The following is a 13987-nucleotide window of genomic DNA, read 5'->3' on the forward strand; positions in this document are numbered from 1 at the left end:
AAAGGACACTCTTTAGTATTAACATCAGGACGGGGGCACAGCGCTGTCAGTGCGCACTGCAGCAGTGGTGTGAGGAAGATGGAGGGTAGCAATGACGTCACAGTGCGAAGATTTCTGTCAGCTGTCGATAAACCGAACGTGCTCTTACACCGTGCACAAGACAGGCTGAAATATCAGGGATTATGGAAGGTGGTGCACGTGTCCATCGCTGTGTCGTCCACTTTGTTTTAAACTTATCTGAACATCACTGCGATGACCAGCAGCAGCGACACTACGATGAAATGTTTTTTTTTCAGCTTGCAGCCAATCAGAAGCCTAAAAATACAGCTGACATCATCAAAGGAGACAGCGGTGCATGCCTTCATACTGAGCACACAGCGGTGTGGTGGAAGCCATCTGCACACAACCTCAAAAATAACTACTCATTCTTTCAAAGCAGCTCATTGCACATTTCCTTATATGGTCATCTGTTCCAAGCTCCGTGCCCCGCCCCTTAGCAGGGTTCCAGAAGTTGAACGTCACACCCCTGAGGTGTTTCTGTGACGCATCACGTGATCCTCTCGCTGCTCGCCTAGCCCCGCCCCTTGTTCAGTCACAGCTAATTTCACTCCGAGGGTTTGTTATTAGTGTCGAGCGTGTCCTCCGCCAGCCCGCTCATTTACTGCTTATCGCTTACACAAACGCCGCCTTATTAAAGCAGATAATGAGTTTAACGCCATGAGCCGGCCAATGGAGCGGAAGCTAATGAAGACATTTATGAGGGTGAAAGAGAGTGAGAGGGTGAGGCGTGTCTGACAGAGCCGGCGCTATCGCCTTCCTTTAAACGACTTCTGTCCCGGTCCGTCAGCGCCACGTTCACAACGGCCCTCCAACGCCAGCAAACCGCTACAGCGTTAGCGATGCACAACAAACCAGTTTATAAGATCAAATGAAGGAGGGTGTTTGGACCGAAGCTCTCTGAGAGAAAATGGAGGAACAGAGTTCAAACAGGTCATATCGAGACATTTTTATTGGGTGAAAACACAGGTACTCTCCAGCTCTGCTCCAGGTAAAAGCCACCTGTCGGGACTAACCGTGGTCACGCGATGCGGGTGTTTTGAGCACAGTCTGGAAGCATCTGCACTTCCTGCATCGACACGTCAGTACTGAGCATCCGATGCCTAGTTCCTGGAATTCTACACCTCTGGATTATTTTGCCTTTGGTTCCTTTAAAGGACGGGTGGGGAACTCCACCCTGCAGGTTTTAGATCTCAACCTCGGTCAGCACACCTGAATCGCATGATTAGTTCATTACCAGGCCTCTGGAGAACTCTGAGACATGTTGAGGAGGTCATTTAGCCACATGCAGGACACCGGCCCTCGAGGCCTGGAGTTCCCCACCCCTGCTTTAAAGCAGCAAAAGTCAAAGTGATTCAACACGGTGGGACACATGCATCCTGGTGAAACTCCACACACTTAATCCCTGAGATATGTGAATAAGAAGATTTTCTACATGAAGAGAAAGAAATGTGTAAAATCAGAGCGGTTCTGTGGCTCGCTGCTCAGATTGAATATTTCTGTTGATTCACAGAAAACGTCTGTTTTTATTTTTCTATAAAAACACATTATTACAGTCGAGAGTGAAAAAAATGTAATTCTTTATCTGTTCTTCATCACTTGAGGCAGGTCTTCATCAGCAAACTTCATGTCGTCCTTGGATCTTTGCAAGGCCGATTCTGGCCCGCGGGCCTTATGTTTGACACCTCTGCTTGATGAACCTTGGCTTTAAAATGAGGCCCGCCTTGTGTTCAGGTCTGAGTCTGCTCTTTAAAAGTGACACAGCTCACATCCACCTCCTGCGGCCATCTTTGCCATCTGTGGCTCCAAGCCCAGAAACCCTGCGTGGCCCAAACGGGGACAGAGCGGGTCACCGGGTTTCAGGCAGGGCGATCAACTTTAAACATGGAGGTCCAAGGCGTCGTGGGAGGAGGACTGAGGCGGCGTCCTGAACTCCAGGTTGAGCTGTCCCTGACTGCGAGAGCGAGACAGCAGGAAGGACGGCAGAGCGTAACGCTGCGTCCGCTGACGGCGAACACACCTCCCGCCTGAAAAGAACAAAACACACGACTGAGGTCAAACTTTGACCGAAGCACAGATCTCTTTTTAAAAATTTTTTTATTTGTGTATATATATTTATTATGTATTCATTTAAACGAGTAGTTTCACTCTAATAGAGCTGTATTGGTATGCATTTACACTGCATATATAATCTTTTTTTAAATAGCATTTTTTTATGTGTCAGTCTCAGATCTCTTTTTTTTTATTTTTTTTTATAAACATTATTGTGCAGCACATAAGATCAACAGAACACAGTGTGCTTTGAGGTAGGAGCCAAAAAGGGTGTAGTTTGTGGGTGTGATCACCCGTGTGTACACCTGTGAGCATGGACGCGCTTGTTTTTTTAAAAGGTTCCTTCATGTAATGATCTGCTAGAGGGTGTGGGGGGGCCACAGCCCCGTCCTCCAGGGCGTGAAGCAGGTATGGAGGAGATCAAAACTCCAGACATCCAGAGGCCCCCAGAACACAAGAGACCAAGGAAGACCAACAGAGGGGCAGCCGCGCCACTGTCCCAGAAAGAGCTGAGGAGAGTCCCAGATGAGGGCTCACTCAGCAGCCGCGGAGCAGAAGCCAGGGGGAGTTGCAGTGACGCGCCCGTGAGCTCCGCCGGCAGCCAGCCGTGCCCGAGTGACCGAGCCCCAGGCCGAGAGGCCGGGGGCACCCCACCTCCGAAGTGGCCCGAGCGAGCCCCAGGCTCCAGGCCCCGACAAGCGGCCGCCAAGGAGTGAGCCAGTGTGTACCTGGACGCCCATCCCCGGACACAAAGAACCACCAACGCACCGATGTCTGAGGGGGTCCGCCACTGGCAGGGGAAGTGGTGGTAGGGGGAGATAGGCCTCCAAACCTTGGAGGGCCTGAGATGTCCCCAGAGAGGTGGTGCCTGACACCCAACCTGACCGAAGCACAGATCTAAACCCTCCTGTTATACTGTCTCTGTGATCGAGCAGCAGACGGATCCATCTGCAACCAGAGACACCGAGCTTTGACTGGCTCCGCACACAGAAGAAACTCTCTGTGAGGGGAAATGCACCGACGCCGGCCACTCGCCCACACGGAGAGCGTGAAACAGCCTCCACCTCTGCGACCAGCACGGCCGCTGCAGTCGCTCTCAGATTAGCAAAGGTCTGAAAATATCTTTGCTAATGACACTGAAACAATAATTACTGACTCCACAGACTGTAGGTCATGCTTTTATTGTGAAATACAGATTTGCTTCCTTTGGCGTTATAGAGTTTCCATCTTTATTTTTTAAATGAAAAGAACGACAAAACGCGGTGACTACAGAGAGCAGGAGAGAAAACTTCACTAATGAGTAACAGTTAATAATAATAATCCAGAAGCTTCTGTTCTCTGTGATGACTTTAAAGCTTTTTGGACATTAAATATAAGAATTTTAAATTATAACAAAAAGTCATTTTAAAAACCAAACTGCATTCGATTTCTTCACGTCAGTGTATGGGCCGCATGTTTGGGTAATGTGGGCCACTTGCGGCCCCTGAGCCACGAGTTTGAGAGCCTGGTACAGAGTAACTTCACTGGCACAGATGGGCTTCCATAGCCCATGCAGCATGGTTCTGGTAATGAAAACATTAAAAAAGTGATTCTTATAATAATTGTTGGACAGACCTGACTGAGACTCGGGTTTCTCGAAGATGTCGGCGCTGCCGCTCCAGTACTGAACGGCCGTCTTCCCGTGGTAATCTCTGATGTTGGTTTTAGCATCTGATTAAGACAAAACACGACAGTTTCCTCTGGATTAAAATCATATCGTATTGGCATTGTGTATGGATTCTGTTTGAGTCGATGGAGTCAGACTGACAGGAGTGAACATTCAGAGGTCGTCTTTGCAGGGTTCAAGGAAACGCCGGAAACATATCGAGATGGCGCCGGTGAGGTCGGCTGCCGTCACGACTGCTCCGACCACTTTTTCTTTGTCTTTGTTTTTTAAGTTAGTTTTCAGCGTTTCTAAATCGGCAAAATCATCACCATTGGGTACATTAGGTATGACAGTGACACTCTTGTTTCTATTGGTATACAATGTACTCACAATTCGAAGTTTTTAACTCCGGATCCGAGCTGGCCGAGTGAGATCTCGAGGGAGAACAAAGGGAAGCGGCGGCGGCCTAGAGGGAAGCGAGCCGGCGTCAGGAACAGGCTGAGAGCTCGTGCACACCGCACACCTCTGCCTAGCATCCTGCTCGCCAACGTCCAGTCACTGGAGAACAAGCTTGACGACCTCAGGGGCAGGATAAAGTTCCAGAGAGACATTCGGGACTGCAATCTCCTCTGCTTCACCGAGACATGGCTGAACCCAGCGGTGCCGGACCACGCCATCCAGCCGGCCGAGTTCTTCTCGGTTCACCGCATGGACAGGACACGGGACTCGGGGAAGTCAAGGGGAGGCGGCGTGTGTTTAATGGTGAACAACAACTGGTGCAACAGTGCGAACGTTGTTCCTCTCACACGCTCCTGCACACCAAATCTGGAACTACTGTCCATCATGTGTCGTCCTTTTTATCTACCTCGGGAATTTACATCGGTCATTGTAAGTGCCGTTTATATTCCACCACAAGCGGACACGGTCACCGCCTTATGCGAGCTGCATGAGGCACTCACACAGCACCAGACACAACACCGGGACGCTGCGCTTATTGTGACGGGGGACTTTAATAGCGCCAACCTCAAACGCGCAGCGCCGAACTTTTATCAACACATCACCTGCCCCACCAGGGGTGAAAGGACACTGGACCACTGCTACACTACGGTCAAGGACGGCTACAAGGCACAATCCCGCCCCCCGTTTGGCAAATCTGATCACGCCGCCATCTTCCTCATGCCAAAATACAAACAAAGGCTGAAACAGGAAGTTCCGGTTCAGAGGAAGGTCGCGCGCTGGACGGATCAATCGGTGGCCGCGTTACAGGACGCACTCGATGACGCAGACTGGGGCATGTTCAGAAACAGCTCCGACGATGACGTCAACGTGTTTACGGAAGCGGTTGTGGGATTCATCGGGAAACTAGCGGATGATACCGTGGAGACAAAGACTATCACAACGTTTCCCAACCAGAAGCCGTGGGTGGATAAAACCATCCGCGACGCTCTGAGATCCCGCACCGCTGCCTACAACACGGGACTCATGACGGGGGACATGGACCCGTACAAAGCCGCGTCATATAACGTGCGGAGGGCGGTGAAAGAGGCGAAGCAGCGCTACGGGAGGAAACTAGAGTCACAACTCCAACAGAGTGACTCTAGGAGCCTGTGGCGGGGACTAAGGACAATAACGGACTATAAAGCACCAACAACCGGTATGACGAACGCGGCCGTGACTCTGGCAGACGAGCTGAACACTTTCTATGCTCGCTTCGAGGCTGCAGCTAAGGTCTCCAACAATGCTAGTGTTAGCGGCGCTAACGGCTGCAGACAGGAAGATACTGCCAGCACCGGAAACGTGCTCGTCATCTCCGAGCATGAAGTAAGGAGAGCCTTCAAGAGAGTGAACACCAGGAAAGCAGCAGGACCAGGCGGCATCCCAGGTCGTATCCTAAGAGACTGCGCATACCAGCTAGCTCCTGTGTTCACTGAGATATTCAACATCTCTTTATCTCAGTCGGTGATCCCCACATGCTTCAAAGAGTCCATCATTGTTCCTGTCCCGAAGAAACCCCACCCTGCTTCTCTCAATGACTATCGCCCTGTAGCCCTCACCTCAGTAGTGATGAAGTGCTTTGAACGCCTGGTCAGAGACTTCATCATTTCTTCACTACCAGACACACTGGACCCACTACAGTTCGCTTACCGTCCAAATCGTTCCACAGACGATGCCATCTCTCATCTCCTCCACACATCACTCACTCACTTGGACACTAGAAGGGGGAATTATGTTAAAATGCTCTTCATAGACTACAGCTCTGCATTTAACACCATAATTCCCTCCACACTCACCACCAAGCTGGAGCATCTGGGACTCAGCTCATCTATGTGTCAGTGGATCTCCAACTTCCTAACTGGCAGACCACAGGCAGTAAGGATGGGCGGACATGTCTCAGCCTCCACCACTCTCAGCACTGGAGCCCCCCAGGGGTGTGTTCTGAGCCCCCTGCTGTACTCTTTGTACACATATGACTGTGTGGCCACTACCAGATCCACCACCATCATCAAGTTTGCTGACGACACCGTCGTGGTGGGCCTGATCTCTGATAACAACGAGACTGCCTACCTGAAGGAGATTAGGAATCTGGAGAACTGGTGCCAGAGGAACAACCTCCTTCTAAACGTCAGTAAGACAAAGGAGCTGATAGTGGACTTCAGCACTAAGCAGGAGAGGAACTACCAGACCCCCGTCATCAACGAGTGCCCAGTGGAGAGAGTGGACAGCTTCAAATACCTCGGAGTTCACATCACGCAGGACCTGTCATGGTCCTGTCACATCAACACCGTGGTGAAAAAGGCCCGACAGCGTCTCTACCACCTCAGACGCTTGAGAGACTTCCAACTGCCCTCCAAGGTGCTCAGGAACTTTTACTCCTGCACCATAGAGAGCATCCTGGCGGGAAACATCTTAACCTGGTTCGGGAACAGCACCATGCAGGACAGACGAGCTCTACAGAGGGTTGTGCGGTCAGCTGAGCGCACCATCCGCTCCGAGCTCCCTGACCTGCACTCAATCTACAGCAGGCGGTGCTGGACCAAGGCCAGGAAGATCGTGAAGGACCTCAGCCATCCCAACAACAGACTGTTCTCTCTGTTGAGGTCAGGAAAGCGATTCCGCTCCCTGAAGACCAACACAGAGAGACTGAGGAGGAGCTTCTTCCCGCAGGCGATACGGTCTCTCAATCACACCACCACACAGTACTGACCCACACATATGGTTCTTACACACACACTGGACTTTCTGGACTTTGGTTTTGCACAACACTGGTCACTATATTCTTCATTTCCGGTTAATACTTGTACAGCTGCTGTTATTGTGTATATATTTATTTATATTTAGATTTCTTCATACATTCTTATATAGTTCTATATTGTGTATTTTGTTGTACAGTTATTTTATTTTCAACTTTAATTTATATATTTATCTTTATCTTATTCTTCCCAGTTAAATTTACCCTTCATTCTAATTTGTGTTGTACAGTTATTTCATTTTTAACCTTAATTTATATTTTATTCCTTCCTAGTTAAATTTACCCTTTTTAATTTTTCATATTTATTTCCTATCTTATTCATAGCCTTTTCCTTTTTTGTTCTCTTTAGGTCACGAGCAGTTGTCCAAGCATTTCACTACATATCGTACTGTGTATGACTGTGTACGTGACAAATAAAATTTGAATTTGAATTTGAATTTGAGAGGTACATCTCCATCAGTGAATCCTAAACTCAGGTTTAAATTCACAGGAGGACACTTCAGAGAGTCACGCAGACACAGGAAAGGATGTCAACCTGTATCCCTGCATTTCCTGTCAAGTGAAATGTTCTGTTTAAGCCTTTGTCTTCATATTTACAGCTCGGGGGCGCGGCGGTTTGGCCTGATCTCTAATGAAAGACATCTCAGTTTATTATTGGCTTTTATGTGACAGACTGACAGGAAGCTGTCTGTGTGCTGACGCTGCCCAGCAAGAGATAAAAACTGCTTATTCTGGGGTCATCATTCAGCATTTGTTTCATCAACTAAAAGACAGAAACATGCATCTCTGACAGGAACGTCGCGGATAATAAAGGTTTGTTTTTCCTTCAGTATCTGAATCACTAGGAAATGAGATGTGCAATTCTCTCACAAAGTTTTTCACTTTTAAATGTGACTTCCTCACAGCTCAGAGTCTGTGGGACCCTACATCCACAAAATGGACGGATGGACAGAAGGAGCGAGGGATAGATGTAGGGATGGATGGGTGGATGGATGGATGGATGGTTGGATGGTTGGATGGATGTTTGGATGGATGGTGGATGGACAGATGGATGATGGATGGAGGGATGGATGGATGGATGGATGGATGGATGGTGGATGGGGGGATGGATGGATAGACAGATGGATGGATGATGGATGGATGGATAGATGGACAGATGGATGATGGATGGATGGATGGATGATGGATGGATGGATGGATGGATGGATATTTGGATGGATGATGGATGGATGGACAGATGGATGATGGATGATGGATGGATATTTGGATGGATGATGGATGGATAGATGGACAGATGGATGATGGATGGAGGGATGGATGGATGGTGGATGGGGGGATGGATGGATGGATGGATAGACAGATGGATGGATGATGGATGGATGGATAGATGGACAGATGGATGATGGATGGACGGATGGATGGATGGATGATGGATGGGGGGATGGATGATGGATGGAGGGATGGATGGATGGTGGATGGGGGGATGGATAGATGGATGGATAGACAGATGGATGGATGATGGATGGATGGATAGATGGACAGATGGATGATGGATGGACAGATGGATGATGGATGGACAGATGGATGATGGATGGACGGATGGATGATGGATGGATGGATGGATATTTGGATGGATGATGGATGGATGGACAGATGGATGATGGATGATGGATGGATGGATATTTGGATGGATGATGGATGGATAGATGGACAGATGGATGATGGATGGACAGATGGATATTTGGATGGATGATGGATGGATGGACAGATGGATGATGGATGATGGATGGATAGATGGACAGATGGATGATGGATGGATGGATGGATGGATATTTGGATGGATGATGGATGGATAGATGGACAGATGGATGATGGATGGATGGATGGATGGATATTTGGATGGATGATGGATGGATAGATGGACAGATGGATGATGGATGGATGGATGGATGGATATTTGGATGGATGATGGATGGATAGATGGACAGATGGATGATGGATGGATGGATGGATGGATATTTGGATGGATGATGGATGGATAGATGGACAGATGGATGATGGATGGATGGATATTTGGATGGATGATGGATGGATAGATGGACAGATGGATGATGGATGGATGGATGGATGGATGGATATTTGGATGGATGATGGATGGATAGATGGACAGATGGATGATGGATGGATAGACAGACAGAGAAGAGTAAAGTCTCTGGCTGAAGGTCTTTAGTGAAACATTTTTAAACATGATTTTTCTGAAAGGTGTCTCCAGGAGGAAGCAGTTTGGATCTCTGTGATCTCCACAGATAGGAGGCCTCGGGAAGGCGGTGGGTGATCATTGGAGATTAATAATAACAATAATGGATTGCATTTATATAGCGCTTTTCTAGACACCCAAAGCACTTTACAATTCCACTATTCATTCACTCTCACATTCACACACGCTGTCAGTCATCCTTAAACAGAGAACTGACAGCTCGCTGTGTTCGGGTGTTAAGCTTTCACACGTAAATGGTAAATGGCCTGTATTTGTATAGCGCTTTACTAGTCCCTAAGGACCCCAAAGCGCTTTACACCTCCATTCACGCACACATTCACACACTGGTGATGGCAGCTACATTGTAGCCACAGCCACCCTGGGGCGCACTGACAGAGGCGAGGCTGCCGGACACTGGCGCCACCGGGCCCTCTGACCACCAGCAGTAGGCAACGGGTGAAGTGTCTTGCCCAAGGACACAACAACCGAGACTGTCCGAGCCGGGACTCGAACCGGCAACCTTCGGATTACAAGGCGAACTCCCAACTCTTGAACCACGATTGCCACGTGTTGCCTGTTGAAGTTTCTCGTGTCGCTCACATCTATCACTCTGTTTCCATCCTGACTCTTTAGTCGGAAGTGTTTTTAAAATTGGATTTTGAACAGGGATCAAAACATACATCTTCCCAGAGCTCAGAGTGGAACATTTCATATGTTTAACATCATGTTTCACCCCTCTGGTGTCGCTGAAGCAGAGCCTGGGCAGGCTTCAGCACCAGGGTACCAAACATCAGGTGATGAATGCCCTGTGTGTCGTGTTTGCACCAACGCTCTCCTGCAGGCTTTTTGCTGTGGGATGAATATTCCTGCTGAACTTTACTGTTTGATGCCACATTTAAAACTTGGGGAAGTTCAATCAGGACACATGCGGCTCACGGTGATATCCCTTTTGTGGAGGCTGGAGGCTGAACGCAGCAGCTAATGGTTACCGCTGGTAACCGACTCTGGTCATTACAGACTGTTTAACTCCCACTGTCGCTCCACCCACCGGCCTCAGAAGGAGAAACCAAAGCTCGCCTCCACGGCAGCGAGGAGGCCTTTTCCTGAAACCATATCTGCACTCGGAGCACCAGCTGAGTCCGGCTGCTGTAATTTCCCTGGTTTCCAGCTGCTTTCTGGTGTGATTTTCAGGAGCTCTCACTGACGTCCTGCACAGTTTGGCTTCTGCATCGTCTCAGGAGTCTGTGAACTCTGCATGCTAAAATCGAAAACATGCAAACTCATCGTCTCATCTTCCCTGGCACAGAAACGACAAAGTCCTTAAGGAATCTGGGAGAAGGCTGGAGACCCGTTTATATCCGAGCCACCGGCGTGGGTCAGAAGCTGCAGCAGGTGGAGCTTCACGTGAATACAGTTTGAACTGAAACCGTTTGATTGGCAGCTCAGATCTGCTGATTTCCTGCTGCGTTTTATTTTGGCGGGTTCTCCTCCGTGGCCATATGGAAACATGCTTCGTGTCTGACCCTGCAGACCGTACATGTCGGCGGCCGTTTGCGCGCTCTGACTCACAGCATATGGCAGTCTGTGGCTACAGGGGTTCAAACCGCTGCTCTGCAGGGATCGTCACAAGTCCATCATGAAGCGCCTGGTGGCCTGAAGCGCAGGTGTGCCTCATTAGCTCATTAGCGAACTGCCCGCCTCGCCTCTTCCTGAGGAGGAGGGCGGAGGTGAGCATTTGGACTTGTCAGTCTGAGCGCTGGGTGGGTCTTTTGTCTGGCAGAGGTGATCTGCATCAGTGCTTCTTCACCTCTGCCAGCCTGTGAGGCGTGCAGGAGAACAATCCCTCGCTATTTGATTTGTGGTGTGAATGTCAATTTGAAAACTTCACACGAAGAAAAATCCTCACATGAATCGTGCTTCAGTGGAAAAACAGTCCGGACACGAAGCTGCAGCTTACGGACAGGTCATTGTGATCTTTGGTCTGACTGTTAGCCGCTGCTCTAACTTCTGCTGTTTTAACTTTAATCTGCACATAAACCGACAGACAATTTTAAAAAGTCTGCATGCAGAGCTGGGTGCTGCAATAACGATCTGGGAAAATGAAGCTGAGATGAGATCAGTCTTAGTAAATGTGAAATTTTCATGCTGCTTTTTAATATTCCAAACGATAAACAACGTCTCCTCGTCAGCATCAAGCTCGTCTTCATCAAATATCAGAGACAAGAATGGGGCGGCTGCAGAGTGCAGTGCGACTGTGGCCTTCATCAGTTATTAAAATAATAATGAATTACATTAATGATACTGAACACTGTGATGAAGAGAGGTGGTGAAGGCAGACTCACTCTGAGTGTTGATCAGGGTCTGAACGACGTCCTGGTGTCCGTGAATGGAGGCCAGGTGAAGAGCTGTGTAACCCTGTGAAGATTATCAGCTGTTACCTCATCACTCACAGCTGCAAACACTGAAGCAGCTTCTCGTTAGCTCAGTCGTAGAAGCTATATCACTGTGTAATTGTACACGGTGACTTCACGGACAGGACCTGACAAAGCAAACTACCCGAAACAAACACTAACCTACCACATTTACTCTAAACTACCACAAACAAACACTAAACTACCACATTTACTCTAAACTACCACACAGACCCCAAACTACCGAAAAAAACCCCACTCAACTACCACAAACAAAGGCTAAACGACCACATAGACCCTAAACTACCGAAAAAAAACCCACTCAACTACCACAAACAAAGGCTAAACGACCACATAGACCCTAAACTCCCACAAATAAGCACTAAACTACCGAAAACAAACATATAACCACCACAAACAAACACTAAATTACCCGAAACAAACACTAACCTACCACATTTACGCTAAACTACCACAAAGACCCTGAACTACCACAAATACTAAACTACCACAAAGACCCTAAACTACCACATAGACCCCAAACTACCAGAAAAAACACACCGAACTACCACAAAGGCTAAACCACCACAAAGACCCTAAACTACCACAAAGAAGCACTAAACTACCACAAATAAACACATAACTGCCACAAATAAAAACTAAATTACCACAAAGACTCGAAACTACCACACAGACCCCACACTCCCAGAAAAACCCCACTCAACTATCACAAACAAAGGCTAAACTACCACAAAGACACCAAACTACCACAAACAAACATTAAACTACCACAAAGACCTTAAACTACCACTTTTACTCTAAACTACCACTGACAAACAACCAGAGACACCAACCACCAAAGATGCAACCCCAGCCCCCTCCCCCCAGACAGACTAATTGGTGGATGGATGGATGGATGGATGGATGGATGTTCAGGTGGATGGATGGATGGTTGAATGGATGGATGGATGGATGGATGGATGGATGGATGGATGGATGGATGGATAGATGGATGGATGTTCAGGTGGATGGATGGATGGATGGATGGATGGATGGATGGATGGCTAGATGGATGGATGGATCGATGGTTGGATGGATGGATGGAGGGATGGTGGATGGAGGGATGGATGGCTAGATGGATGGATGGATGGTTGGATGGATGGATGGATGGATGGATGGATGGATGGATGGATGGATGGATGGATGGTTGGATGGATGGATGGATGGAGGGATGGTGGATGGATGGATGGTTGGATGGCTAGATGGATGGATGGATGGATGGATGGATGGATGGTTGGATGGATGGATGGATGGAGGGATGGTGGATGGATGGATGGATGGAGGGATGGTGGATGGATGGATGGTTGGATGGCTAGATGGATGGATGGTTGGATGGCTAGATGGATGGATGGATGGATGGATGGATGGATGGATGGTTGGATGGATGGATGGATGGAGGGATGGTGGATGGATGGATGCGCTGTCTTGTTGTGTTCAGGCTGTGTTTGAGCTGTTTACCTGTTACCATGGTTACTTTTCTACGCACTCACATCAATGCGTGAGCACTTCCTGCCATCAGCAATAACAGCAGCTATTGTTCTCGGTTTCTTTGGAGTCAAGAAGAATCTGTGAGCGTGTCAGTCTGAGCGCTCTGATCACTGACAGATGCTTGTCCACGCTGCTTCCTCTGAGCAGCGAGTGTGTAAAGAGGACGTGAGCATCATTTGTACACTTTAACACAACGAATCCCAGAGGAGGAGCTGCTGTCAGTGCCATAGACAAACAGACGCCCTCTTTGCTGTCACGCCGCCATTTAACGTGCGGTCTGTGACAGCAGACAGTCGGCGTTCATTACAAGGACGGGTCTGTAGTTAACGGGCCGTAAACGGGCCTGGAGAACACAGAGACGCCTCGTCGTCACACTCCTGCCGTCCTGTCAGCGCCCTCGCCGCGAGGCGCACGCTTTCCCAGTATCACCTCTAACGATCAGAAGAGGCTCTCTCAGTTTGACTGCTGGATCATGCGCTTCTTTGAACAAACAACAGATAAACACTTATGCGTCACTTTCAGGAAACACGCCATCTGACATTTCGCTGAAAGGTTGAGCTGCTTTTATGTGTTCAGGTGCACTTTGAGCTTCATATCGCAGGTAAAGGCCACCTCAGCAGGAGGTCCTGAGAGCCAAGGAACATCAAGGTGAGGCCTCAGCCTGATCTAAGAAGTGCCAGCGACACCCCAGAGCTGCTCTACGTTTCACTCTCATTAAATGCAACCTGCTAAACCACCTCAGCGCGTATGCTAACCCGTTAACTAAC

The 13987-nt window shown here is 48.6% G+C and overlaps 1 protein-coding gene across 1 annotated transcript in view; it reads right to left on the reverse strand.

Annotated features, from left to right (window-relative positions):
- Positions 1-1563: 1563 nt before the first annotated feature.
- The window catches only part of LOC105940651 (uncharacterized), a 73234-nt gene continuing 60810 nt past the window's right edge, over positions 1564-13987 (reverse strand). Inside the window, exons 8-10 of the mRNA XM_076886990.1 lie at positions 11604-11676; positions 3724-3819; positions 1564-2084 (exon numbers count right to left, since the gene is read on the reverse strand). Coding sequence (XP_076743105.1) covers positions 1936-2084; positions 3724-3819; positions 11604-11676 — 318 coding nt within the window. The 3' untranslated portion in view covers positions 1564-1935. The remainder of the gene's footprint in view (positions 2085-3723; positions 3820-11603; positions 11677-13987) is intronic.

The sequence above is a fragment of the Maylandia zebra genome, linkage group LG7, assembly GCF_041146795.1.
Source record: "Maylandia zebra isolate NMK-2024a linkage group LG7, Mzebra_GT3a, whole genome shotgun sequence".
NCBI lineage: Eukaryota > Metazoa > Chordata > Actinopteri > Cichliformes > Cichlidae > Maylandia > Maylandia zebra.